A 26,525-nucleotide genomic window follows, 5' to 3' on the forward strand; every position below is an offset into this window, starting at 1 on the left:
CAAGCTATTCCAATCCCTTTCTTTGATTTTGTACATTGTGGTACCTCCTACCGCCTTCGCTCTCCACAAAAAGTCACATTTCGGGCTACCCGACGCAGTCTTGAGGTCATGAGCAAAATTGCCCGAAAGCCTATGGCTCTAAACTTTGAATGTGCTTCAAGCTTCTCCACCTGGTGGGAGACCAAATGGACCAAGAAGTATAGAAGAGATCTGCGCGAAGCCCATGATCGCCTATTCGGGTAACTATCAATCAAATCCTATCCTAGCTCGGGGGAGCTCGAGAATTGGAAGGAGATGATTCACCAAAATAACCAGCTTCTTCTAATAGTTATCTTTCACTCTCCTAACCTGTATTTTATGTTATTTTTATAGTATGCATTCTACTAACCTTTTTTTTTGCCTTCTTTGAATTCATAACCCAAGGCAACACTAAAGAGGTGGATGTCGGGCTAGATGAAGAGGCTGGGGATGCCTTTATCCTCCAAGAAACTGAGGCTGAGGCGGCCATGCAAGGCGCTGGAGAGGGCGGAGATGTCTTTGAGTTATTTGGAGTTTCTGAAGATGAAGTCGAGACTGTAGTGGAACCTCGGGCAACTCGAAAGACAAGGGCAACAATAGTAGAATCTTTAAAGTTAGAGCCTGAAGAACAACCTCGAGGAGCTGGAGGTATGACCTGCATCTCAAGTTAATCCTTCAAAGTTTCCCTTATCCTCTTCTCTTCTTTTTTTATTATTGACTATTTGCATGATTGCCTGAAACAAGGTATAAAAGAGGAAAGGATATCTCAGCTCGAGGTTTCTTCACCTCAACCCGAATGGTACATGCTTTTCCTCCTTGGGCTAAATATTCCAAGGTATACTTTTCTTACCCTTGGTTTAAAACTTGCAACTTTATTACTTTGAAAGCTAATGATTGACTTCCGCTCATTTATAAGCCAAGGTTAGGGAACCTGCGTCTTCAATCGGGCAAGGCTCAACTCCCATGTCTTCTATTCCTCATCTTGCCTTGGTGGTGACTCCAACCTTCCAATTCAAACCAAGTACTGAGGAGATGCTGCATTTTGTGGAGGAGAACAGTAACTCGGTGAGCATTGTTACTTTAACATTTTATGTTTAACGCTCCCCATTCTTTTATACTCATTTACTTTTGCCTTTTTCGAGTCTTCCCCATCACATGAGTCACAACAACCAACAACAATTGCATTTGGGGAGCCTATAGTCCCTGAAATCTCTGTGGTCTCAGAGATGACTAGCCCGCGGGCTTCTCGGGCTGCTGTTGTAACAGAAATGCCTCGCCAGTCCTATCAAGTCTTGCCTCAAGTATATCAGTACTTAGTTTTCTATTTTCTGTTTTCTGTAAACCAACTCACTAACACTTGTATTTCTCTTAATACTTATCTGATCCTTGACTGGCTGGACTAACCCTTTTACCGTTAAAGGTTTAATAGAATTAATCATCTTTGCTGTATACTTTTCAATTCTGTCTCCCTCATGACCATCACTTTCTTCTGGCTCTGCTCGTTCAAACTTTACTTGGTGAATTGTAGCTTTATTTTTATAGAAATGAGGCACTTTAGATGAGTGTTTCACTTATTATTCTTCAATCAACAGCTTCTCATACTTTGTTTCAGCAATTACCAACTCTTGTAGTTCATTGAATTATACATCATAAAACTTTTTCCTCAAAGGCAGCCTCAATGCCTTCTGAGCAATGGATATAAGTTGGGCATGGTTGATAGGGAATTGGAACCTCATCTTTGTCTTTCTAAACCTCATCATGAAGTATTCTGTAGACTCATGCTCATATTGTTTCACCTCCACTATATCATTAATAGTTATCTCGGGCTCCATTCTATAGAACTATTCATGAAAAGCCATCTCCATCTGCCCCCAAGTTGGCAATAGAATTAGGGGGGGCAACAGAGAGTACCACTGAGATGCTAGACCAACCAACAAGTTCCCAAACAACCTTAACTTATAGTTATGATTGTCTTCAAATGCCACGTAATAATTGGAGAACTTGAAAATGTGATCTCTAGAGGACACACTGCCATCTTCTACACTGACAGTTGGAAATGCGGGCATCTTGAAGTTGAAGGGAAAAGGATTATGTTCATCAATATACTCTGGATATGGCTTCTGGTAGGTGATCCTAAACAGCGGGCAAGGCAGAGGTTGAGCATTCTGGAGCACTATTCTTGTTAATTCGGCTAACTTATCTTTGAGTTGCTAGTTGGTTGTATTATTATGTAGGGTATAAGGAGGTTCCTACTTTGAGCTAGGATCATTGCCCAAGAAAGTTTCCTTTTTTGGGGTGGGCTTCCTCCATCTGGCCCATCTTCCCTTATTAGCCAATGATGGTGGCCTATAAGGGGGAGGTTTATCCGCAGTTGTGAGCTCACATTTTTGGCTGAATTCTCCAATTAATTAGGGCATCCCATACTTCTTCCTGTCTTGCTTAACCTGCCCCCTACTATCTAGTGAGGACAACAATGGGTCGGGCAACCCTGTCTCCAGGATCTCTTCTAGTATTAGCTAGCTGGCCATAGGCCCTACTTTTTCATTTCCTTTTTCATTATCCTCGTCGAGTAAGAGAAATAAGGGAATAGCCAGCTCCTTCTCACAACTTGCCTCTCTCATCATTTCTTAAGCATAACTGTCTTTTGGAGTAGAGTACTCCAGATCTAGTCTTATCTGCAAACTTCCTGTTAAGGAGCAGAGTCTGCTCACTTCTCCTCTGGTCTCTAGAGAGATCTTCTCCATACTTTTCAACACTTTGCACCATGGTGGCTTTCAAGTTGTCATTGGTCACCTTCCCTCCTGACTTCTCAGATGAAGTTGGGTTTTCTATAATAGATGGTCTTCGCAAGGAAGGGAAATCTTCTGGATAATCTATCATGCTTGATCTTGGTAGACACTGGGGTGGCCCGTTTTCTGTGTTCCACCTGAATATTCTCTCATTCATCTTCCTTTTTGCCATACAAGATTAATGGGGTCCCACTAGGCGTGCCAAAACTATGTTCGGGCAAAGATTTATCTAGAGAATGCTCATTGGACCTCAGCACAGCTCCCCAAGGGATTGGCACTTTGGATGTATAGTCGGGCTCTTACTTGTTGAGATGCTACAAAAAGATAACAAAGTCAGTTCTAAAAAGTGCCTTTGTGGGGCCTTAGGTGTAGGCTTTGAGGCTCGCAATCAAAACTAACTAAGTGCTAAGCTTGTCACTGCTATCTCAGTATAGCAGATGTAGAACAAGTGCGTTTTAAGTTGATTACTTGCGCCTCAAGTTACTCAAACTTCTTGTTATCAAATGATTGCCACAGATGGGTTAAGTCTGTATTAAGTTTTTTTTCTTGCCTTGTAAACAAGGATTTTTAGTTCATAATCTTGTATGTTTGAATGAAGGGAGTCCATAGCCCTCTTGTATGTTTGAATGAAGGAAGTCCATAGCCCCTTAAGTCATTTGTTTGGTCTCAAATCACTCTTAGTGATGACAAATCCATTAAGCTAATTAGATCCAGATGCAAATAGGACTCTCAAAATAGCAAAACAGGTGGAAATGACTTGAATATATGCTGAAAAGTACATCAAGCAGTAGATCTACTAATTTAGAGAACAAACAAAGAGACTCGGGCAAGATTTTACCTTGTCTGGCAAGGTTGAACCTCTTGCAGTTACTTCTCTTTGAATTTACAGGGGTTTATATGCTAAAAAAGGATGAATGGTAAACAAGTTTACACAAGAGAATCGATACTACACCGCTGAGGGAGACAGCAGAGCTTTTAAACTAGACAAGAGATAGCTTTTCTAAAGAATTATCGCTAAAATGACTAAATCTGGGTTGATTTCAGCTTTATGATGCATATCTAGCTAAAGAGCAGAGTTTGTATGTTTGTTTGTTTGATTGGTTGAGTGCCCTTGTCTTTAGGGCTTGTCTTCCCTTTTATAGCCAATTTAACCCGACTGTTGTAACTTTTGCTCTTGCCCGAAAGCCCTTGGAGGGTAGTCAGTCATCAACTTTTTACTAGCAATGCCACTGGAAAATGTTCTTTGGCTGATAGTAGGTTAGTTTTTATCACTTGTCACTTCAATTGTAGACACGCGGCTTGTATCTTGACTGATAAGGCTTCAATTTATCTTTAGGCTCGATGCTGGGCTTCAGGCAAGTTTCCTTTAATTGGCATCTTTGGGCTTTATTTCTTTCAAGCCCAATATTCAAATATTAACCCAAACAATGTGTCTGATATTTTGCTCATTGTTTTTCATATTGATCTTTGTAATTACCGAAACTCTCTTTTTAACTATATGGCGGATTCATAAATTCTTTCAATGACGGTCGTGGATTCATCAATTTCGAGCGGAGCTGGATAGTACCGGGGACACTATCACCCTATTCCAGGGCAATAGACGGAGTCCAAGCAATTCCTTCGGATGATCATGCTTGTTCCGCAAGACACGCGAGCTGATCATGATATGAACTTAATCAGATCGAATAAGTCTTAGATTTCCAGTAATCACAAACTTCTAAGAGGGTGCAATATCTACTCCTAGATATCCTCTAAGATTTTCCTAGCTTAGAACAAAGATTATATCCTAAAAAACTCTCTTTCACACAGTATAAATACACTCATCTGGTGTTCATATCTGGTAACGCAATCTAAACACTTCAATTCACTTGTCCACTGCTTGAGTCTAAAATTATTCACTAACGTGATCGTCGGAGAGCCTTTAGCTGACACCCCCTCCCCCAGTCTTAAGCTTGCTCATGGTTGTTTACTGTTTTACAAATTGCTCGATGTTTGTGCACTGCCACCACTCACGGCGGTGCAAATTTGGTTCCAACATGTGCCAAATTTCATTTAGCCCCAAATGAACCTCAATTTCCTAACCCATACCACAGATCCAACCCTCAAGACTTTCTTTTGCCATCAATTTACCAGTTTTCAATTGAGAAGTCTGACCAAGTTCCTGTGCCCATTGCCCACGCTAGGGTGAATCGCCACTCATTCAGTTGAAGGTGTGCGAAAAGCATTTGAGTTCGGCACAAAGTTTTTCCCTGCCTCCTTCTGTGGTTATGAATTCATGTCCTACTTTGCTGAAGTTTGAACTATGTTCTTGCTGATCTCCGGGCGGTGGATATAGTGAGGTTTGGTTGCTTCTTTTGGCTTGCAAGTTAATTGGTGATAATTGTCAGTTTTGCTTTGGGTTTTATGATGCTATTGGTATGTGGTTTGCCATTGATTTTTATTGGGGCAATTGAAGGTCTGTATGTGGTACGATGTATGGATGGATAATTTTATGGTGTGGAATTGACAATGTGGGTTGTCGGCCACTTCTGATTTCGGGTAGCTGCGACAAGTCATCCCTCATCTAGGCTTCTAAGTTTCTCTCTATTAGCCACTTTTGGGCCTCTACTATTTGAGACCCTGTGGATAATCTTTTTTGGGGGTTAAAACTCTTTTATGTTATTTCTTTTATGTACTCTTTGAAATTGTTGTAAAGAATAACCATTACTCATACTTTGTTTGTATAAGTAGCTCTTATTTTTTTATGCCGACCATTCGAGGACTGCGTACGTTGTATTTTGTCCCATTTGGACTTTCTTTTATAAACGTTATCTACCACTTGAAAAAAAAAAAAAAAAACAAACAAATAGTACCAATACCATCGTTCAAGTCATTTTGAGTAGTCTCATGGGTCATTTCGACCCACTCGTAACACAACACCAATTTTGAACCTTAACCATACGATCAAGTTGGACAACTCCTAAACCAGCCCGCACATAACTCCCTTATTGTCAACCATTTAGTATAGAAGCTTAACAGATTGATCACGCGCTTATTGAACATATATTTGGTTTCTACGCCCGGTTTGATTTAGCAAGTTCGGTTAAAATTACTTTTAAAATGACTAAAAATGATTTCAGATTACAAAAAATGTTTTTAACCATCTTTTAAAGCGATTACATACTAAAAAATAGCAACTGTAGTGCCTTATACAAGACATGCTATGTGCTTCTAATAAAAATGTATTTATTGAAAGTGCTTTCGAGCAAAATTGTTTTTTATTAAAGTACTTCGAAAGAGCTCTAAGATGTTTTGGGCCTGGCCCCTAGATGCACCCAAAAAACAAAAAGGCTATATACTGTATAATACTAGTAAAATACGAAATCTCTACCAGCATATGGTGTATATATTCTGTATGATGGTCATTTCTTACAACTGTACAAGAGTGAAGCTATATAAAGAATATGTTCAGAACAAGAGAAGGCACAGCATAAAACAGCAGAAAAGAAAGATGGTTACTCTATTGAGAGATTTGTCCAGCTCTACTTCCTGCCTTCTCATCCTAAGACTACTTGGGGTGTACGAATTCGGATACGGGTAAGTAAACAAATTAGTGTTTGAGTTCCCAAACATCCTTGCAAACACAAACTCTCCAACCATTCCAATCGTTGGATTGGATAAATTTGTCATCGTTGTACCCCCGAGATAAGCTGAATCTGAGTTTGTAGCATAACCACCATAAGCGGGATAGTACTGATCGTGAACAGACTCTGAATGCCTTTGCAAAAAATTTGGATGAAGTTGCTGTCTTGGCACTGATGTGGCGGTAGTAGCAGTACTCGGTGGGGGTCTACGTGGTACGACCAGATCCAACTGAGATTTCTTTCCGTCAGAATCTGAAGAGGATAAGCCCCGACCGTAGAGGGGAACCACTGAAGAAGGGGTGATGTTAGCCTTACAGACAGGACAAGTTTGCTGCAGGTGGGATTGTTCATCAGAGGCAGTTGGTACCTGAAGCCACTTGTAAATGCACGGCCAGCAGTACAGGTGGCCGCAGAGAGTCACCACAGGTTCATGTGCTGAATCTAAGCATATGTTGCATTCAAAGCAGCCAGTGTCGTTGTCCGAGACTGTAGTTGGGGATGAGACTGAATTCCACTTCTTGACAGAAACATCTCCAACTGAAACAAAGTGTGTCTCAGGCTCATAAAAGTTCTGTTCCATAGCGATATGTTCTGTTACAAAAGGGTTTGTTTATTAGTAAGCATAAATTGCCATTACACACCAGTAAAACAAAACAACTCAAGTGCGTGCAAATGTTTGCGCATCTGACAGAAAGAAGAGAGATTCCGTTAATAAATACTACAAGCAAGGAATTTCGAGAGTACAAAAGAAACTGTCCCTAAATCTTATGACCTCGACTAAAAGCTTTTATAATCAATCTCAACAATGCCACTGACAACTTCCTCAATCCGAATTCTATCTAAATAGACACCAAGCATTTAGAAAAACCACAAATGAATAAAACAAATCCGAATTCTATCTAAATAGACACTAAGCATTTAGAAAAACCACAAATGAATAAAACAAAGGAACCAACATAGAAAATAGTGTTTAGTGTTTAGTTAACTTTAAAGCGACAAAGACAGAAGGATACAGAAATATCACTTAGCCTCTATTGGAGGACGAAAAGAACAAGGGTTTTAAACCCACTAATCATGTATAAGAAGAATATAAATGACCTCTACCCATCTTAATCCTAAACAATTGAAAAGATGAGTATGACTAACATGCCAGGATCATGTTCTCCCCCCTTTTTCACCTCTCACCTCCAAAACAACTCTATGTTAACTGTTAAGCCTACAATGTTTAATTTCGGTTTCTTGACGATTCAGTAATAAATAAAATAACTCTCAAGAATAGATCTTAAGAACCCCAGAGGATTACAAGATTAAAGATTTCAGTAATCCAGGTTCCAAAACCTACAGATCTTGATTCAGGACTTCAAATCAAGCCAAAAGTATCCACAAAAAAAAAAATGTTTTGGAAGAAGAAACAATGTTGCAAGAGTGGATTATGAAATTATGAGGGATTTACGATCACAAAATTAATCAGAAATCGCATATGCCAAATCAAAGCGAAAAGAATAGCAAAAACTTTCTTTTTTTTCTACAAACGATACAGGGGAGGGGGGAATTGAAGTCAGGACCTTGGGTGCAAGGTGAAGGCTTCTAAGCTTGCAAGGATAGCAAAACTCAAAAGCTTAGTCTCCAAAACGGAACAGGTTTATAGATATTCAGAGGGAATTCTAGAGGACAATTTAATTTCAAGAGAACAAATTAGTACCATGAGGATGCCTAATCATTTGTGAAGATTGGCCTTCATAAGAACTATAGTGTAAGATGCTCAATTTTTCGGATTCAGCGCAGCTAAAGTAAGCCTAACAAAAAATTTACATATTCCTTCAAGAAAAATTCCCAGTTCTTTGTAATATTGATCAAACAACCAACTAACAGCTAATGTTTAGCAATTGAAACATGTTTTTGTATAGGATGTAAATCAGTTGAAACCGAAAAATCGCCAGTGGGAGAATTACAAGCAAGGTTTTCCCTACATGAACAGAGACAATGGCAGAAATTGCCACCGCCACTCACTTCCATTAATAAATTCCTCTATGGAAAATCACATGCAAAGATATACACCTTAGGTTCCAGAAACAACTTCTCCCAAGCAAATAGAACTCAGAAGATGGGGGAAAAATAAACAAAAACTCCTAATTATCCAGGACTACATGAAACAGTTATATTTTCAAGGGATTAGAAATCACAGACATAATAAAATCACATTAAAACATGGCAATTGAAACCCCAACACAGAAAAAAGGAGGAGAAAAGGAACCGACCCATCATTGTTCTAAACGTGAAATCAAAATTAAAGAGAAACCCATCAAATAAAACCAACAAATTCAAGACCTTTCACAGACAAAGTCCAGAAACAAATAATATGAAAAAGAAAATTAATAGAGAGCGAGAGGGAGAGATAATGCATACCGAGGAAGAGAAAAAGCTGGAAGGGATCGAGGTGGCAATCAAAAACAAGCTCCGAATCTTACAGGTTACGAAACAGAGGAGAGAGAGAGAGGTGGTGGGTTTGATTGTTGGCGACAGAGAGGAGAGGTGAAATGGTTGAGAGCGAAAGGGTTGAGGTGTAGGTTGTATAAATACAAAACAAGAAAGAGATCTTTGAGTATTGTATTTTGGTGTAATATTGTTTTGGGGCTCAAATGTCATGCAAGATGTGAATATATATATTTACAACGAGTTCAACCGCGTCGGCTCTTCAATCCACGTATGAATGGATTTATTATGGTAGTTCAATTCAACGCCATGATCCCTTTTTTTCCTTTACCCCTCTTTTATTTTCTTTGTTTGCTTGGACGAATTTTTGTATGTATTCCGAGCACAACATGATACACACTTACATGACATAATCACATTGTTATTGTAATGTTCTGTAACATTGGAATAAGAGAAATGTTAAGAAAATTTCAAAAAAGTAGGACTCTTCATAGACTTTCTGTTACCTTATATTTTTTGCACAACATTTATAATATTGACATGTGAATTAACGTTAAACAGTGAAGTGATAGAGAATCTATAGAGAGTCCTACTTTAAGAGTCTCCTTAGCATTCACATGCCTTTGTTTTGTTGGCAAGGGACGCCATTTGCAATGTACGTGTGTCAGGTTAGTTGTTCTCTACTTTTAAGAAATATTTTCTCATTGTCCTTCCACTTTATTATTGCACATAGTGTATCGCTTGTCTTCTAATAGAGGAGAAATTTTTCCATGTGTCATAAACACATACTAATACACTTAATATAATAATATAATTGGTTGAAACTTTTTTTTAATTTTCAATACACTTAGTATACTGAGCCATATTCCCTGCACCATGAAAAATATCTCCTAATACAGTAAAAAACCTGGGTTTGATTGAGGTTAGAAATGAGTTTTCTTGCCACATGTCATTGATGTGGCAAGAAGGTAAATTAGAACGAGCTTACAGTGAAGTGTTTAAGCTTATAAGATCTTAAATTCTTTGTGTAAAAAGTAAACTACTTATTTTTTTGGTAACCTTATAAAATCAGTTTCTTAGCTCTATTTTTTTTTTTTTTTTGTCAATATATTGGCTCAGTTTTAATTGGTCTTGTTTCAATCACTTTTTGTGTATTTGATTAAAGATACGTATACTTAACGATTTTTTATTGTGGACTGGATATGAATATCTTGAATATAGTCTATACAAATCTCTAAAATTATTTTTTAAGGATGAAAAATACTACATCCGCATTAACAAGACAATGTTTTATTTTAAAATTATTGTAATTTACTAGAAAAGAGTTTCAAACTCTAGGAGGTCTCTTTTCTTGAACTGAATTATCTGTTATGAACCGGATCATTGAATTGGATTAGAACAAAATATGATCCACGTACGTCCTTACGTACCTACATCTCATGCACCAATAAATTCACATTTAGATCAAAAACCTGTGCAGCCTTGCTATTGGTGTTTGGCAAGGGCCGGCAACAACAGAGGAACGTTCCTGGTTCCTAGCTATGAATTTAGAAGAAGCAACTAGAAACTACGACTAAACCAGTGAAAACGAAACCTCATTTTCTTGACCGAAGAAAAATATTTGGCTGGTAAGTAAGCAAAAGCTGATTAGGGTTTTCATTGGTTATAACTAAGCAAGGGAAAAATTGAAGTTGATGAAGATTAAGGGAGTCGATGGAGATTTTACTTTTGGACATTGACCATCCAGAAGAATGCGACTTGCAAATTAATTATATTTTAATGAAAAATATAGGGTTGGATGTTGGAGGTTTTGCTGACTAGACCGTTACCCGCAACCGTCTTTATCTTTAATTAGTCATTTTAACAAATAAATAAATTAATTAACTCTAATTAGTCTTAGTTTCTATACGTGCCAGGTGGAATTAGCTGCTGATTAATTATCAGCAGCCTGGTTATTTTGAGAAGCAAAAAATGAGTAGTTGCCCTAGCAGTAGCAGACCAGTGTGTTTTGAATTGATAAGTTGACAGCAGGTTGGACGGCGCATCTTAATAATAAAAAATAATATGAAATAAGCACGTTAATTAACATTTAAGTAATAATCTAATCATCAACAACTACGTCATATGGTCTATAAATTTGGTTTAAATAGATAGTCTTCGTTAGGCTTTCACATGATTGTCACAGAATCGAACTCTAATGTCATTACTATTGATTAGTATGTGGTAGTGCCAAGGGAGAAATAGCACACCAAGGGGAAGAGGAGAATTTTGTTTCACGTTGAATGATTTATCTAGAGGATTAATCTAGAGAGTTGTCATATTTCTATGAATAGTCTTATGATTTTATTCATGATAAGACACATTGCTTATGCAAGATAACCCTTATGATAAGTCATACTTCTTATCACATTTTTGGTTAAATGTTATTAGTACACCAATCTTACGGTGCACCTTCATACATCAAATACACACATAGTAATTAAAGCCAACATCATCGTGATCATATTCTAACATCTCCCACTTGATTGTGATGATATAAAATCTTGTTGGCTACACAGATTGGATATCATTACCAAGTATCAAATCCTATGTACTCTTAACTTTCCAACTGTAGTTTACAAATATTTGTAAATTGTCCTCAGTCCGTGGTTCGGCTTATAAATGTGCATGCTTTGACCACTATTACTAACTACGCTTGTACTAGCGACTCCATTTTACTAATCTTTCAAGTAAAATGGTACCATTACTCTGTTCCAAGAAAATACCATCTATACCTAGTATTAATGGCGACTTCAGCCAAGTCCAACTTGAAATGCATTGAAATTTCGATCAAGTACTTCCTCCTAAACCAATCATGAGGCTTTCCTCGATACACTTAATCCATGACTTTACACATTATACGCCAAGATATTATACAAAGTCGAACTTGATGTGTTTGACAATTTTACATACAAGAAGATCTGTTATAGCTTTGTTACCTCGCTAGGGCCCCTATATCTTTTATCCGACCAACCAATCAGATAGAGTCTCATCAAATTTTTCATTTCAGGCATCCTCGAAATCCTTCTAATGCCTATACCGCATGCCCCGACTGCAACATCTAGATAATTCCAACTTGTAGTCACATACTCCTCTAAATTTGCTTTTAGAGAAATCCTTTGCTCATACAATTGGTCGTCATCTTACTAAGGTTGTGTGGTTGACTTTCACTTCATCCCTCTCCCTATAATTCCATATAATGATAATTTACATTAATGTGTTCTTAAGAACTAACAATTCCTAAAAGATGGCAGACTTATTGTCATATGACACATTGGCATACTTTATAGGAATACAATATCGATATGCATCAATAAACAACATATACTAAAGAGTACTTACCGGCCATATTATAACACAATTTTGTTTCTTAATTAATCAAAAAAGGACAATTATGTTTTTAATAAAAATTTCATGCAACAATGCACTACAACAACAAAAAACACGTATATTATTACTTAATTCAATAAATTTCATATCTTGACTTCTTACTAACTCTCTTAACTTCTTGTCAAGCTGAAGCAGCCCCCTAGAGGCAAGGGGAAGGGCACTTGAGTCAAAAAGCCCCTTCTAGAACAAGTCTTGTTTATCAAGTAATCTCATCATTCTTCTTAAGAAGACAATGGGATAGTGCCTCTTGGATTAGAACAAAATATGATCCACGTACGTCCTTACAAATAAGGTGATGATATTCACACACCCGTTTTTTTTTCTTATACACTTTCTTAATTTCCGGCCTTCGGCTCGAATGAATTGAAAAAAATCAAATGACATAAATCAACATAAGATGTGTAAGAGGTAAAATGCTATATATGAATAGAACCACTTTCCATATATATAGCTACATCACATGCACCAAAATTCACATTTGTGTCAAAAATCTGTGCAACTAGAAACTACGATTAAATCAGTAAACATGACATCTCATTTTCTTGACCAAATCAGCTTTTCATTTGTTTACAATTTTTGAAATGCGGAAAATTGTAACAAATAAATTAAGCAAGTAAAAATTTGAAGTTAATGAAGATTAAGGGAGTCGATGGAGATTTTACTTTTGCACGTTGACCATCCAGAAGAATGTGACCAGCTAATTAACTATAGTTTAATGAAAAATATAGGGTTGGTGATTATGCTGACTAGACCTGTCTAATATCTACAATAGAAAATTAGATTTTAATCCTTAAATAAGATGATGTTTAGAAAAATGTCTTATACAAGATTAAAATTTGATTTTAGTCCCTAAACTCTATTTAATGCCACCATATGTATTCAATGTCTCTCTTTTTTTATTTATAATTTTATGGTGTTCATAATTATAAATTTTAATTCTCATTATGGTAAGTATCTTATATAGAAAATATTTTAGTAAAGATTTTTTTTGGTACACTTATATTTTTGCATATTTTCTTATGTGCTACTAATTCATTACAATATATTTAGGTAAGAACATTTCGGTACACTAGGTTAGTATAATATGTTTAGGTACAGACATTTCGTTAAACTAGTTTAACTAGTTTAATATAATATATTTAGGTACTGACATTTTGGTACACTAGTTTAGTATCATATATTTAGATACAAAATTTTCGGTACACTTATGTTTTTGCATATTTTTTTATGTGCCACTAATTCACTATAATATATTTAGCTACGGACATTTCGGTATAATAAATTTAAAATTTAATGTATTAAATATTAAAAAATAATAATATAATATGAATTTGAATTAAGTACTTGAAGGACTAAAATCAATATCCAATCTAACACCAGATTTTTATTAAATTTTAATCTACTTCAAGGATTAAGGTTCATCTACAACTGTCTTTAGCTCTAATTAGTCATTTTAGTAAAGTCTTAAATGTCAAAATAGTTCTTGTGCTTTGCTCATTTGGCCAATTTAGTTTAAGGATTTTTAATTTGGCTAATTTAATCTTTGTGTTTTATTTTATTAGTTAATATGGTCCATCCGTTTAATTTACTGTTAAAATTTTCATTTTAAATTAATTAAAACTCTAAATACTTAATAAATATAAAAAGATCAATTTAAAAATAAAAATACGATTTAAATAAAATAAAATAAAAAGGAACTGACACTGCTGGGATGGTGGTCGATGAGAGTGTGAAGGTAGGGTTCGTATGGGGTCAACACTGGCGCAGGGGAGAAGAAGGTGGAGATCGACGTATGGGCGACGTACCCATGGAGGCAACGATGACGTATATATGGAGAAATGAAACAAAACTCGATGGCAGATATGGGACAGTGTTGTGAAGATTTCTTAAAATAAGTAGAATGGCTGGTTGCTCAGGGTATTCATGGTGGTTGGGGTGTTGGCTTGGGTCAGTTTGGTGATGGTGGTGGCTAGGATTAGGGTGGAGCCTCATGGAGGTATGAGGCAGGATGCTTTCAATCTTTTGTGTGAGATTTTTTTATATTTTATTCTCTCTTTTTTTTTCTTTTTTTTTTCATTTTTCTTATTTTATATTATTGTTTAATCGATTTCAAAATATATTTGTAAATTTGTAAACAACAATTGGACGGAAAAGAACACAATCACTAACTGAATTGAACACAGTGACCAAATTAACGAAATTGAAAACACAGAGAACCAAATCAGTTGGAGAGATAAAACATAGGACCACTTCAACATTTAAGCCTTTAATTAATTAAAAAAACACTAATTAGTCTTAGTTTCTACACATACGAGGTGGACTTAGCCACTAATTAATTATTTTGAGAAGCAAGAAACGAGTAGTTGCCCTATGCACGTGGTTTGCTTATCGGACACGGTTTGAGAAGCAAGAAACGAGTAGTTGCCCTATGCAAGTGGTTTGCTTGTCGGACACGGTTTTGATGCCCTAAACCTTTGGCTGTGTGGGTCGCCATTCTACAAGTTTCTTGTGACTAGAGTTCAAAGTTTTTGAGATGCAAAGACTTCTCGAAGTTTCAAACCATTGCTTAAAGAAGCGATTACGTTGGTTTTTTTCCTCAACATGTGCTTCAGATTTCATTTTGACAACACATCTTATATTATGACGAAGCCACATTAGGTCCAGAAGGGTTCAAGATTCATCATTTTCCTCTCCCATTTTCACAACATAAAAATAAAAAATAGTTGAAAAAAAACGTTGCAACAAACGCCTTAGTAGAGAGTAGGTGAAGCTCCCAACCTCTAAAAGTCTAACTCCGCCGCTTCTTGTAATGATACGTTGTGCGTGTTCCACATTATTTTGCTAAACAAATTCTATAAATGACTATCATATGGAACGTGAGTCTTCGGAATACATCAAGGCCAAGGGGATATAATAAAACAATTTCTTACAAAATAATTACTTTTTCTATCATGAAAGGATTAATGTGAATTCTAGCGTGTGGATGTGAAGAATCAGATTCTTGTAGAATTCTAGCGTGAGTCTCATCAGTCTTGTCCCTGCAAATCATGTTTCTGTTTGTGCCATTAAGAAATAGGGTAAACTACTAATTTAGTTCCTGAATTATCACCTTAGTGAAAATTAGATTCTGAAATTATTTTTTTCAAAAAAAACAGTCCTTGAATTATAAAAATTTGCCAATTACATCCCTAATGTTCAAAGCTACTATATTCAATTTTCCGTCAATTTAAGTCACGTTACTTGCATATGATACACATTGGAGTGTAGATTGGTAGTTTTTCATAAAGAAATAGTGTAGGTTAACTTTTGAGGGTAAATTAGACATTAAATTCGCAACCTATATGAAATGTTAAGCACTTATAGACGAGAAAATGATGGTATTACACTCTAAAGTGTGTCAAATGATTTAAGTTGACGAAAAATTAGATAAAATAACTTTGAACATAATAGTAGGGATGAAATTAGCAATTTCTAATGAATTTAGGGACTTATTTTACCAAAAAAATAATTCAAGGTCCTAATTTTCACTGAGGTGATAGTTCAAGGACTAAATCGGCACTTCATCCTAAGAAATATAAAGGGTTACTGCAGAGTCCAATATGCCATTCAAAAGGAGTATCATATAATCCAGGATCCCAGAAATCATTTTGAGATCAAATAAAGAACCATTTTTGTTCAGATCAAGATCTCAAATCATATCTAACTTTTTCTTTTTCTGTCTTTAATATCCACCCTCTGCAATTCCTTGTAATTTTTTTATGATGAGGTTGATCAAAGTTCGGTACCCGATTCCCTTCATGAGAGTTGTACTTTAACTTTTTCAAAAGTATATTTTAATGAGAAGATCTTCAACAAAATAGAAATTATGGGAATGATAAGTCCAGCTTAGGACGACAGAAAAATATCTGGCGACTAAGAAAAATTTGATATGCTTGGACAGGTAAATGACAATTCAAAGGGTTCAATCAAAATTTAAAATACACAGTTTTGTTCAAAAGAAATGTATGTATATTATACTACATCGATGAAGCAAAACTACACCAAGACTCGGTTGGTTTACTATTCTTTCAAGCATAACCACCAAAGTGTATGTCTATCTAATTGATTGGTTTTACTTTGTTGCAAGCCTATAGTTTTATTAAACTCCTGATTTTCTATGTAACCCTTTTTTTTTTTTTTGACAAAATAGTAGTTGATTCTTTAGGGAACTTCTAGTTTAAATATCAAATTCAAAATAACTTTTAAGTTAAAATACCATATTTTAGTTTACGTACTAGTTTAAAAGTCAAACTAATTTACTAGTTAAAATGAAAATAATGTCCCACCCTACCATATTTCACTACGTTAATCCCTTAGGGTGAAGGGTACAGTTCCCTGGTTTTAGGCTCCACTCAAGACAAGAAAACTACACCCCAAGCCCTAACCTCCTCCCAAGGACATTCTAAAACCCTAAACCCAAATGATCAACCTCAAACCTTGACAAACCTTCTAAAACGCTAATGGAGCTCGGACTGTACTGACTATTTCTGTCGGATAGGATAAATAGTCACCGGATAGTACTGACTAAATTAGTCGGGTGTTTGGTGCAATATCGGACTAGTGACCGTATTATTTATACAGTGTTTGGTATTATACTAGATAGGAGGAATCAAACTTAAAAAAAAAAAAATTTTAAAAAAAGTGAAATCATTTTTTTGTTCCCATATCTCTCCGCACCCCCCCCATACACCCTCCCTCTCTCTCCCTTCTTCTTCCCCGACTGCAGAAGAATCCCAAATAATTGTTCCCCAGCTCTCTCCGCCACACCCCCCAAACTCCCTCCCTTTCTCTCCCATATTCTTCTTCCCTGACTAAATAATTCAGGCGTTTTGGTTGGTTTTATTAAGCGGGTGTATACCGTGTTAATCCGGCGCTTATTTAGTACGAGTGAACGCCAAACACCCGAGTCCGTATAACTAATCCTATCCGATCCTTTATCCAATCTGTCAAACAAAGACCTTATAAAATCCGTAAAAGAAACAAACTTGAGGGCAAGATATTTTATTTAGTCATAGGCTCAAATACAATAAAGTTTGTGGCGTATTCTGAAATACTTAAAAATGGCTTCAATTTTTTTTCGCAATATATGCCCAACTTGGTATTTAATATGAATTAACCTTTAACGGAATTTTTGTCTCAAAATTGAAATTTCAAAGTGTAAATCTATACCCATGTTGACAACAACTTTTGAGTATCCCTATAAAGAATAACATTCTCTCTCAGCAAATGGAGATCTCAATCTCAGAAAGATAAGTATCACTTGACTGTATATATTCTCATTGGCAAGACGTGTGGGATTCATAAATGCCTTCATTTACTCTATTTTATGGTTTTCGACCCATGCAGTGCACAATATACCTAAAGGGAAATATTCATTGGCCACTAAGAAAATTCAAGATTGTGAAAATTGATGGCTGTGACAAATCCAGATAGGGATGGCGAAATGGTATATGATCCCCACTTTATGCGGCATACAAATATTCAACCTTATCGAAATCAACAAATTAAACCGTATGACATGATTGTTGATGATTGGATTATTACTTAACTGTTGATTAACAAGCTTATTTCCTATTGGTGACATATCACATGGTTTACAAAATTGGTCTGAAAAATTGGTCTACTTAGCATTACTCTATTTTGTCAAGTGTAAATCGTACATGCTCAATAACTTTTTTTATAACATAGGAGGTCTCTCACGATACATTGATGACAAACTAATATTCCTCCTCATCTAGTTTTGGTACCACATGTCAGACGACATCCAGGTCAAATGGTACACCAAACCAAAGTTGGTGGCCCCAAAAAATACATCATGGAAGTTCAAACTTGGATTAAGAGTTCGAAACCTTTACTCATCTTCCACTAAACCAACCCTTAGGATTAGTTCAAATTTTGATCCAGCATTTCAATTAAAGATGTAGTTTATCCTGTTTGGTCATTTACGAACTCGTGCATATTTAATCTCATATATGGCGCTTTCATGCACGTAATCGTGAGCATTCATTTAAATGTAGTTTTTCCTTTAAATTAATGCCGAATGGGAAATAATTAAGGACTTCCCATGTATTTTTCTGTACTGAAAGTTAATGTCAACAGGCAACTACATTACATGAACACAAGTACACGTGTGTATGTGATCACTACTTGTGTTCTTTAATTTCATGTATATTTTCCATGCAAGTTTTGAGGTTCGAACGCGGTGGGGGTATATGTCAAAGAATTAAGGTTCAAAAACGAAATCATGAAGTTTGATCATCCCGAAGAATATGACATGGAGTTCCTTTTCTTTGCAATCTTCTTGACTTTCTGAGATGGATTTTATCAAAACGGAAATCAATCGAAGTTGGAACTTTCTATCATGCTGACTAGACTCTTATCCCTATGTTGGGGGGATATTATAAAGCAAGCCAGCATTCGGGTCAAGTATCTTATTCGACTGTCCAATAAACGGGACCGGCCTTGAGGATAGTCGGAGGAGGCGGGCTGCTTAAGGCCTTCACTTTTAAGGGGCCTCTAATTTTTATTTTATTATATTACATATAAATTAATATTAAGAATTTTATGACTGTTCATAAGAAGTTTACAAACTTTGAGTGTTTGGGTTTTTTATAATAGAACTTTGTTAGTTATACAAGTTACAATTGCCTCTACGGAAAGAAGTTTTTCAAAATTAAAGTTGTTCATATCTTATCTTTGATCAACTATATCACAAGAAAAGACTGAATGAGTTAGCTATTTTATCATTTGAAAAAAGAATTGGTTGAAAAATTAAATTATGTAAACTTAATTAGTACATTTGCGTCTAAAAATACGAGACGTGTTATTTAGGTAAGGTTTCTACATCTCTCTTATTTTGATATTAATTTTTAATGATATATGATGAAGATATCGAGTTTTTTGTTTTTGAGAATTCTTTTTTATACATATCAATGTACAAAGCCATGATCAAAGAACTCTAAGACGCTACTTCAAAGACTCGATTAGAGCGTCCAAATTTTCAAGGTCGGCCTGGCCAATGAAATGTTAAATATCGTCATTTACTTTTCACTAAGAGTTCTATTCGCAATATATTGATGCTATAATGTTGACAAAGTAACAGTAATACAGATAATATGAAAAACATGTTTATGAAAAATAAAATTAATCTACTTCTCGATATTAGGTGATCTTATATGTCACGTGATTTAGTGCTAAGAGCAACCCATGTACGGATAGTCATGTAGCTTCAATGAAATATAATAAGCCACATGAATCTTACACAGAGCCACGTGTTCCTTTCATCGGCAACAGTAATGTGACACTTGGCATACAGTAGAGAATCAAATCTTCAGGATGAAAAATGATGCTTGGCTTCTTATTAGGAGGCCTATGGTCGGTCGGATTTTCTAAATAATCAGGAGCTAATACCAATGGACAAAGCCTTCACATGGAAGAAATTTCTACCGTTGAATATGAATAGTCTAATAAGACCTCTCTAGCAATAAAAGACTCCTCTCTCATGTATTTTCTTTCAATACAGAAGAGTGTGGAGTATCAATTACAACTCTCATAATAACGTATATCAAGTTGATCCACTCTCATGCGCAAATTCAGCATCTTCCAAACCAACAAATAGTGGAGAATGTCAGTCAAACTCGGGATCTATTACAAATAAGATTCTAATATCATGTTAGATTACCACAAAGCCTAAAAGCTTAACCTATCAATGTACCGACAATGTATGTTAAACTTAAACTTATACGTCATCATAGCATGTCAAGAGATATGCTGTTGGATCAAACTTAAAAACAAAATGCTGATTTATTTGCATACATATTGTGCGGTGAATCTAACAACCCATGTAGAGCATTTGATGGTACTACTTCTTATGCTAGCTCTTTTCAAAATCATCATGCTATATCTTTTGAAGTGTACCTGGCTATATTTAGTAATATGAGTCATAACTCTGATGGTGGATAAGGACAATGCTCGATCCTGTGAATTTAGGAGACTAATTGTACATATGTTACTAGACGCTACGGTGACGGTATTTTGTGGCATATAAGTTCTCGAGGTTTAGGGCAATGGTAATAAGGGCAGCAAGTGGAGACAACATTAAAAAGGATAACGTTTGGCACGTACGTTTGAGGAACATCTATTTTTATCAAGACTGCCATAATTGGCAATGTCCTGGACCATCCAGATCCGACCCCATTAGGATTTTTGGGAGATTGTAGTTGAAAGTTGAAACTAAACACAAATCTCAGCTTCTGTCAGAGCCTCAAAGTTAGCTCTCGGGGCATTATATATGTTCACGTAGGATAGGAATATTTTGACCCGTTTTGTGGACTAGATGAGATTGGTCTTAGGTACAGGATTGGATTGGTAGCCCACCATATTTTTCCTATTTCGGATTTGTAGTCAATCCAGTTTATGTTACAATTTTTCTCACCAAACAGATTTACTAAAAATAACTCATCTCATCCTACCCACCAAACGGGTTGGAGGTTAATCCGCACCCTCTTACCTTTTGTAGGAGGAATTGAAGGACCCCAAAGTGTGTATGGCAACACTGCAGATATGATGAATCTCTTGAGCAGCTACTAAAGCGTTTTGAGTTCACATTGAATGTGATAATATTAAAAGAGACACGAATCATCCCTCCCAAACTCATTAATTTAGGACTCGTAATTTGGAAAACGAACACGATTACTTGACTTGAAGATGACACGAAATAAACGGGTTTGAGTTGAACATAATTGCATGATAGGGTTAAATAACAGTTGATCTCGTCAACCTGTTTAACCTGAAAATAACACACTTGAACATGTTTATATTATTTTGTAGCCTGTTAACCTGTATACGACTAGGGGTGTAACTCGGGCAGGTTGGAAGGTCAACCCAATCCTAATCCAACTTTTACAATTCAGGATTGGGTTCGGGTTGGATTTCCATCGAGTTCATTTGGGCTTGGGTTTAATTGGGTTGGGTTCGGATTGCCCAACTCTTTCATAATGTGCCCAAACTTTAGACGGGTTCATATACTCTTTTGCGTTTAGATGTACCTGAGGTTTAATTGTAGCATTTTGAGGCTCTACAGGAGCAGCTGGCAAAGGCTCTCTTGGAGTAGTCTGATTATGTTTTGCCATGTATGACAATCAAATGGACCTGAACAATTAACACATGAAACAAAATATTAACTTATGACAACAAAAATAGCTGATAGGAAGTAACATAAACATATAAGACAGAAATGTCAAAATTTTAATTTAGTTTGTATAGGAACTAGTAATTGAGATTTTATCAGATATGCATGCATGATTACCTAGAACACTTCTTCTTCTTTTTTTTTTTTCTTTTTTCTTTTTTTTTTTAATTTTATAATTCTTTCTTCACTTTCATGCGATTTGATTCGAAAGAGCTCCCTAATCAAACTTTTAGTGTATATTATATTATATTATATTATATTATATTATGTGATATATATGTATATTATATATATGATTAAACCAATAGGTCCATTGATCAAGGAGAAAAGGCTTACTGTTTTGTATAGGCAGAATGAAAGAGGTAGGCTGAGTTGCTGATCAATTGCTTCTAAACACAAAGAATTTAGGGTTGGAGACTAACAATTTAATATATAGCTTTAGGGTTTAAAGAGTGCAAGTATGGGGCTGACAAATCAAAGCCTTTTATTCTTTTCTTCTTCTTTTTATTTTTTTAATGAAAAGAAAAGATTTTTTTTTCAGGTCGGACCCAAAATCCTTTACAATCAATTAGAATAGAAGATGATGAAACGGATTGGATTATGGATTTAAGGGGTAATTTATTAAAAAAATATTAAAAGGATGTGGGTTTTTGGACTTGGCCCACTTAGGTGTAATATGAGTATTAATTGATATGGGCCACAGTTAGTTTTGGTTAATCGGGCTGGTTTGGGTTAGAGATGGATAAGCAAATAATCAACCCAACTCAATCCAATTAATAAATGGGTTAAAATTGGGTTGGATTCGAGCAGGTTATCACTATAAAAAAATCCGCTTGTTCGGGTTTAAAGTCGGGTTGGACATGGACGGATTCGAATTGGTCCAACCCAATTTGCACTCCCATATACGACCCAACACGAGATAAATTATTTAATTGTGTTGGATATTTGGTGGGCTATGGCCACAAGTTGAAACCCAAATTCAATCCATGTTGAACATTGTTATGCACTACAATGCACTATAAATTGAACCAAACACATAGAGATAAAAAGTATATCGAACTAAAGCTGCACAATTTATCTCTACATATAGAGGATCAAAGTCTCCTCTCTAAATTGGTATTCAAACTATTCAAAACCACAAGAATTATCAATTGATTAAAAGCATTTTACCTTGCACACGAGGTTCCAAGTTCAAATCTCCTATTCCCTAATATCAAAAATTAGCTAGGCCTTTCTTTCCAAAGCTATAGCTACATCCAACAGTAGGGGAGTTTATGGTGTAGGGCTTTTCTTTTACGGTTTTGTTGTGCCGATGGTGAGAGTGATATTTGGCAATTAAAGATGTCTAATGTGCGGATTAGAGAAAACGAACTCGAAATTATAACTACATGGACTATGAGTCAAACTTCCTACTTAATGCAGCCTCAAATGGCACTCTAGCCATTTAAAAGAAGAATGCACGCATATAAATAGCCCTAGAGCTCTGAGCTAGTAACTTCCTCTCACCTTAAACATAATACGCAGTTACCCCACCAGCACCTCCACCAAGAAGACAACCTTAAGATGGAAGGTTGTCTTAAACTTGACTAGCTAAACCTAAGGACACCCCTCGCACCCCGCATAACAAAACACACACCCCCCCCCCCCACCCCCCCCCCCCCCACCCCCCCCCCCTCTTTTTGCACGAATAATTAGAAGGTTGTCTTAAACTTGACTAGCTAAACCTAAAGACACCCCTCGCACCCCGCATAACACAACCCCCACCACCACCCAACACCCCCCCCCTCTCCTCTTCCCTTTTTGCACGAATAATTAGAAAGAAAATACTCTAAAATTAAAGGTGAACCCGGGGAGTTGACATGAATTTCAATCCATTGCATCATCCCTTTGAAATGGTCTCACAGGAAATCCCACCTAACACTTACAACCTCCTAACATATATTTTCTATGTTATTCTACATGCGTAGGTTCCTGCATCACTGACTACGATCTTCAATCAAAAGATAAAGAAACATAACTGAATTCTGTAACAATGGAAAGTACGTCTAAGATAACCCACACACAAGATTAATAATAATTTACTAAGTCACTAACATTCTCATAAAGTAAAAAAATAGTTACAACTTCATCCAGATAACTAACTATACAGGAACAGACATGAGTTTATTTTGGGAGAGAAGCATCCGAAATCTGAGAGATCATAATCTAGAAAGAGAAGAAACAGATACAAGGCACAGCTTAGGTCCAACAAGGTGAATAATACTTACCACACTCTACAAGAACTTCTCTATGCTGGTGGTTAATGTAGATTTTGGAACAGCACCAATAACGGCATCTTTCTTCTCGCCACCTTTGAATATGATGACAGTTGGGATGCTTCGAATCCCATATCGGGTTGCAATTGAAGCACTCTCATCAGTGTTAACTTTGTAGCATTTGAGCTTCCCAGCATATTGCTTTGCCAGTTCATCAATTATAGGGTGGATCATACGGCAAGGCCCGCACCACGGAGCCCAGAATTCAACCAAAACAGGGGATTCAGAATCTAGGACAAGTGACTGCCATGTTGCATCACTAACAGCAGCCACTGTAATTTTTAAGAGAACATACTATCAAAAATAAAACTTGTTGAACTACCAAAAGTAATAGACAAATATATGTGAACACAGAACTGCATAACTCTTTCTAATACTTCGGACATTGATTACATAGTAAGCAAGAATCAGTCCAAAAGCACCACCTTGTAGATCAAAACTCAATTTTTCTAATAAAATTTTTTGATATTTTCTCAACCAATTTTATACTTTCGTTGTATACTCTCATAAGTACAATACTTCTGTTCCATATCTATACATAATTTTGATTACATGTCCGAATTACCCAAGATTCATCCACACATCCCTAGGTTTATTATTCGCTTCTGTCTTTAATGATCAGTCACCACACATTCAATCAACATTTCACCTGAAATCCAACATTCATGTTGGAATTTTTAGTCAGTCACTGTGAATTAAGTCCCTTGACAGTCTCAACCATGGCTTGTCTTTAGCCACCGAGCAGCAGGTCTATTTCAGCCATCAACCGGCATGACCAAACAATTACAAGTAACCACAACTTGAAATCACCAGATAAAGCTTGCCTAAGAATCTAAAGTACATCTTCCGAACCATTTGATTACGCTTCTTAGGTGGCCTCATCGTCGGTTCCTTCCATCTTCCCTTACTAATAATCTAATTTTTACGAGTCAACCCAAGTTTTGCAAATGTTTCAAAACCCAATATTTTTCTTCAATAATTTCTTTCCCGATCGATTCCTTTCATTTCCCAACTCTTTACAAACAATGCCACCAATATCATCAACTTATACGATATTCGGAATATGGGTAAAAAGTTTAAAGCCCAATTGATGCAGCTAATAAACAGAGAAAAACAGTTATTTTCTTGGCTAAAAGTTCCACCTTTACTCAATAAACAGTCTAAATCCACCATCTTACAACAATCTCTACACAAAAATCAAATCCTCTGTTGATTGCTAAGAAACTGAAGGAGAATTAAACAGACAATTTTCCAGACACCCAAACACACAGTGTGAAACTTGAAAATAAATAAGAAAAACTTCAAAACAAATAAAAAAATAAAAAAATTTGAAATCCTGACTGGAAGGGAGAGATTACGAGACTGACCTTCGACGGCAGTGTCCTGAGCCTCGCAGACGACGAGCCCGCCACGGCGGCTCGCTCGTCCGGAAGCGGGACCGTAACTCAGCGATCCGACGGAGCGAGTTCGGAGAGCTGATCCGACCTTGAGGCCACTGTAGCGAGGCAAGCGAGGGCCGGCGGACAAGGACGAGAGCGACGAGGGAGCCGGGATCCGAGAGAGCGCGGCTGAAGAAGGGAGAGCGGAGGATCGGGGAACGACGATGGAGTCGAGGACTGTAGCCATGGCCGCAGAGGATCGGGGCTCTAGAGATAGAAAGTAGAGAGAGAGAGAGAGCGATGATGGAGACGGAGTAGTTGATGGGGATGGCCGAAGCAGCAGCTAGTGGATTGGGGAGAGGAGTGTGGATAGCCAAGGCGATGGATGAAACGATTTACTGGGGGCGAGAGCGGCGATATTCTGATTAGATTCTCCCTGCCTTGTGTAAGGTCACCAATCATACTGTGACACCTCAGCACTAATTATATTTTTATTTTTCTTATAAAAATAATACTTGATAACTAATTTTCTAAATTAAAATTGTAAATTGTGTCACCAATATGAAAAACAAAACTTTAACATTTTAAACAATAATCCAATTAGAAACTACGTTATATGGTTTATAAAATATAATTTAAATACATATCGCTCCAACAGGTGAGCATTACCTTTTTAAAATTAGCTATGATTTTTATATATTAGTATTAGTTTTTATCAAAATAAAAAATTGACTTCATATTCAGTTATTAAAAAAATTATAAAAAAGTGATCAAGCACCCACATAGTAGTGGGTGCTTTGTTTGAAAATTTTCAAAATGATATAGTTTAATTTATTATTTTACTCCTAAGTTGTTATATTTTGGTATTCATAACTAGGGAGGGGTATTTTTGGGAATTTAAAAAATCATTATTTTGTGTTCTCAGTTTACATATATAGATGTTAAGTTTACTTACATGTTGTGTTTTGTACCATATATGTGAAGTTTTGGCATCTATATTCTAAAATTTGAGAAAACAAATCCTTAATGTGAAGTAAATTTTGACCTTTTGACGTAACACTCATTGTCACTTAATGTTAAAATAATAATATCTGGATTAGAAAGGTGCAACATGAACAAGAAATACAAATTTTCTTTAAAAACAAAATTAGTGACTCACGCAAACAAAAGCACCAACTTAGTTTGATTAAAATAATAATTAATTTAATAATTTGACAAAGAGATGATTAACAATTAACAATTTATAATTTTACATGTTACTTTTACTAAATCTAAAAAGAAAGAAAAAGAAGAACATGACCCACCCAAAA

At 36.1% G+C, this 26,525-nt stretch overlaps 2 protein-coding genes across 2 annotated transcripts; both read right to left on the bottom strand.

The window, feature by feature from the left end:
* Positions 1-6,124: 6,124 nt before the first annotated feature.
* LOC137743319 (E3 ubiquitin-protein ligase RMA3-like) lies at positions 6,125-9,057 on the bottom strand. Its single transcript, XM_068483185.1, has 2 exons — positions 8,837-9,057; positions 6,125-7,021 (listed from the first exon to the last, which is right to left on the bottom strand). Exon 2 carries the CDS (start codon positions 7,008-7,010, stop codon positions 6,255-6,257), a length of 756 nt encoding a protein of 251 aa, XP_068339286.1. The 5' UTR covers positions 7,011-7,021; positions 8,837-9,057; the 3' UTR covers positions 6,125-6,254.
* Positions 9,058-23,561: 14,504 nt separating this feature from the next.
* Positions 23,562-25,587, bottom strand: LOC137742065 (uncharacterized). The gene is made up of 2 exons (XM_068481810.1): positions 25,204-25,587; positions 23,562-24,108 (listed from the first exon to the last, which is right to left on the bottom strand). The coding sequence occupies exons 1-2, from the start codon at positions 25,460-25,462 to the stop codon at positions 23,795-23,797; spliced, it is 573 nt and encodes a 190-aa protein (XP_068337911.1). The 5' UTR covers positions 25,463-25,587; the 3' UTR covers positions 23,562-23,794.
* Between the last annotated feature and the right edge of the window lie 938 nt (positions 25,588-26,525).

This window comes from Pyrus communis, chromosome 8, assembly GCF_963583255.1.
Source record: "Pyrus communis chromosome 8, drPyrComm1.1, whole genome shotgun sequence".
Lineage (NCBI taxonomy): Eukaryota > Viridiplantae > Streptophyta > Magnoliopsida > Rosales > Rosaceae > Pyrus > Pyrus communis.

Coding starts and splice junctions, on each gene's coding strand:
- LOC137743319 (XM_068483185.1), bottom strand. CDS start 7,010: ATGGAACAGAACTTTTATGAGCCTGAGACACACTTTGTTTCAGTTGGA.
- LOC137742065 (XM_068481810.1), bottom strand. CDS start 25,462: ATGGCTACAGTCCTCGACTCCATCGTCGTTCCCCGATCCTCCGCTCTC. Junction 24,109..25,203: donor TCAGGACACTGCCGTCGAAG/GTCAGTCTCGTA, acceptor TAAAAATTACAG/TGGCTGCTGTTAGTGATGCA.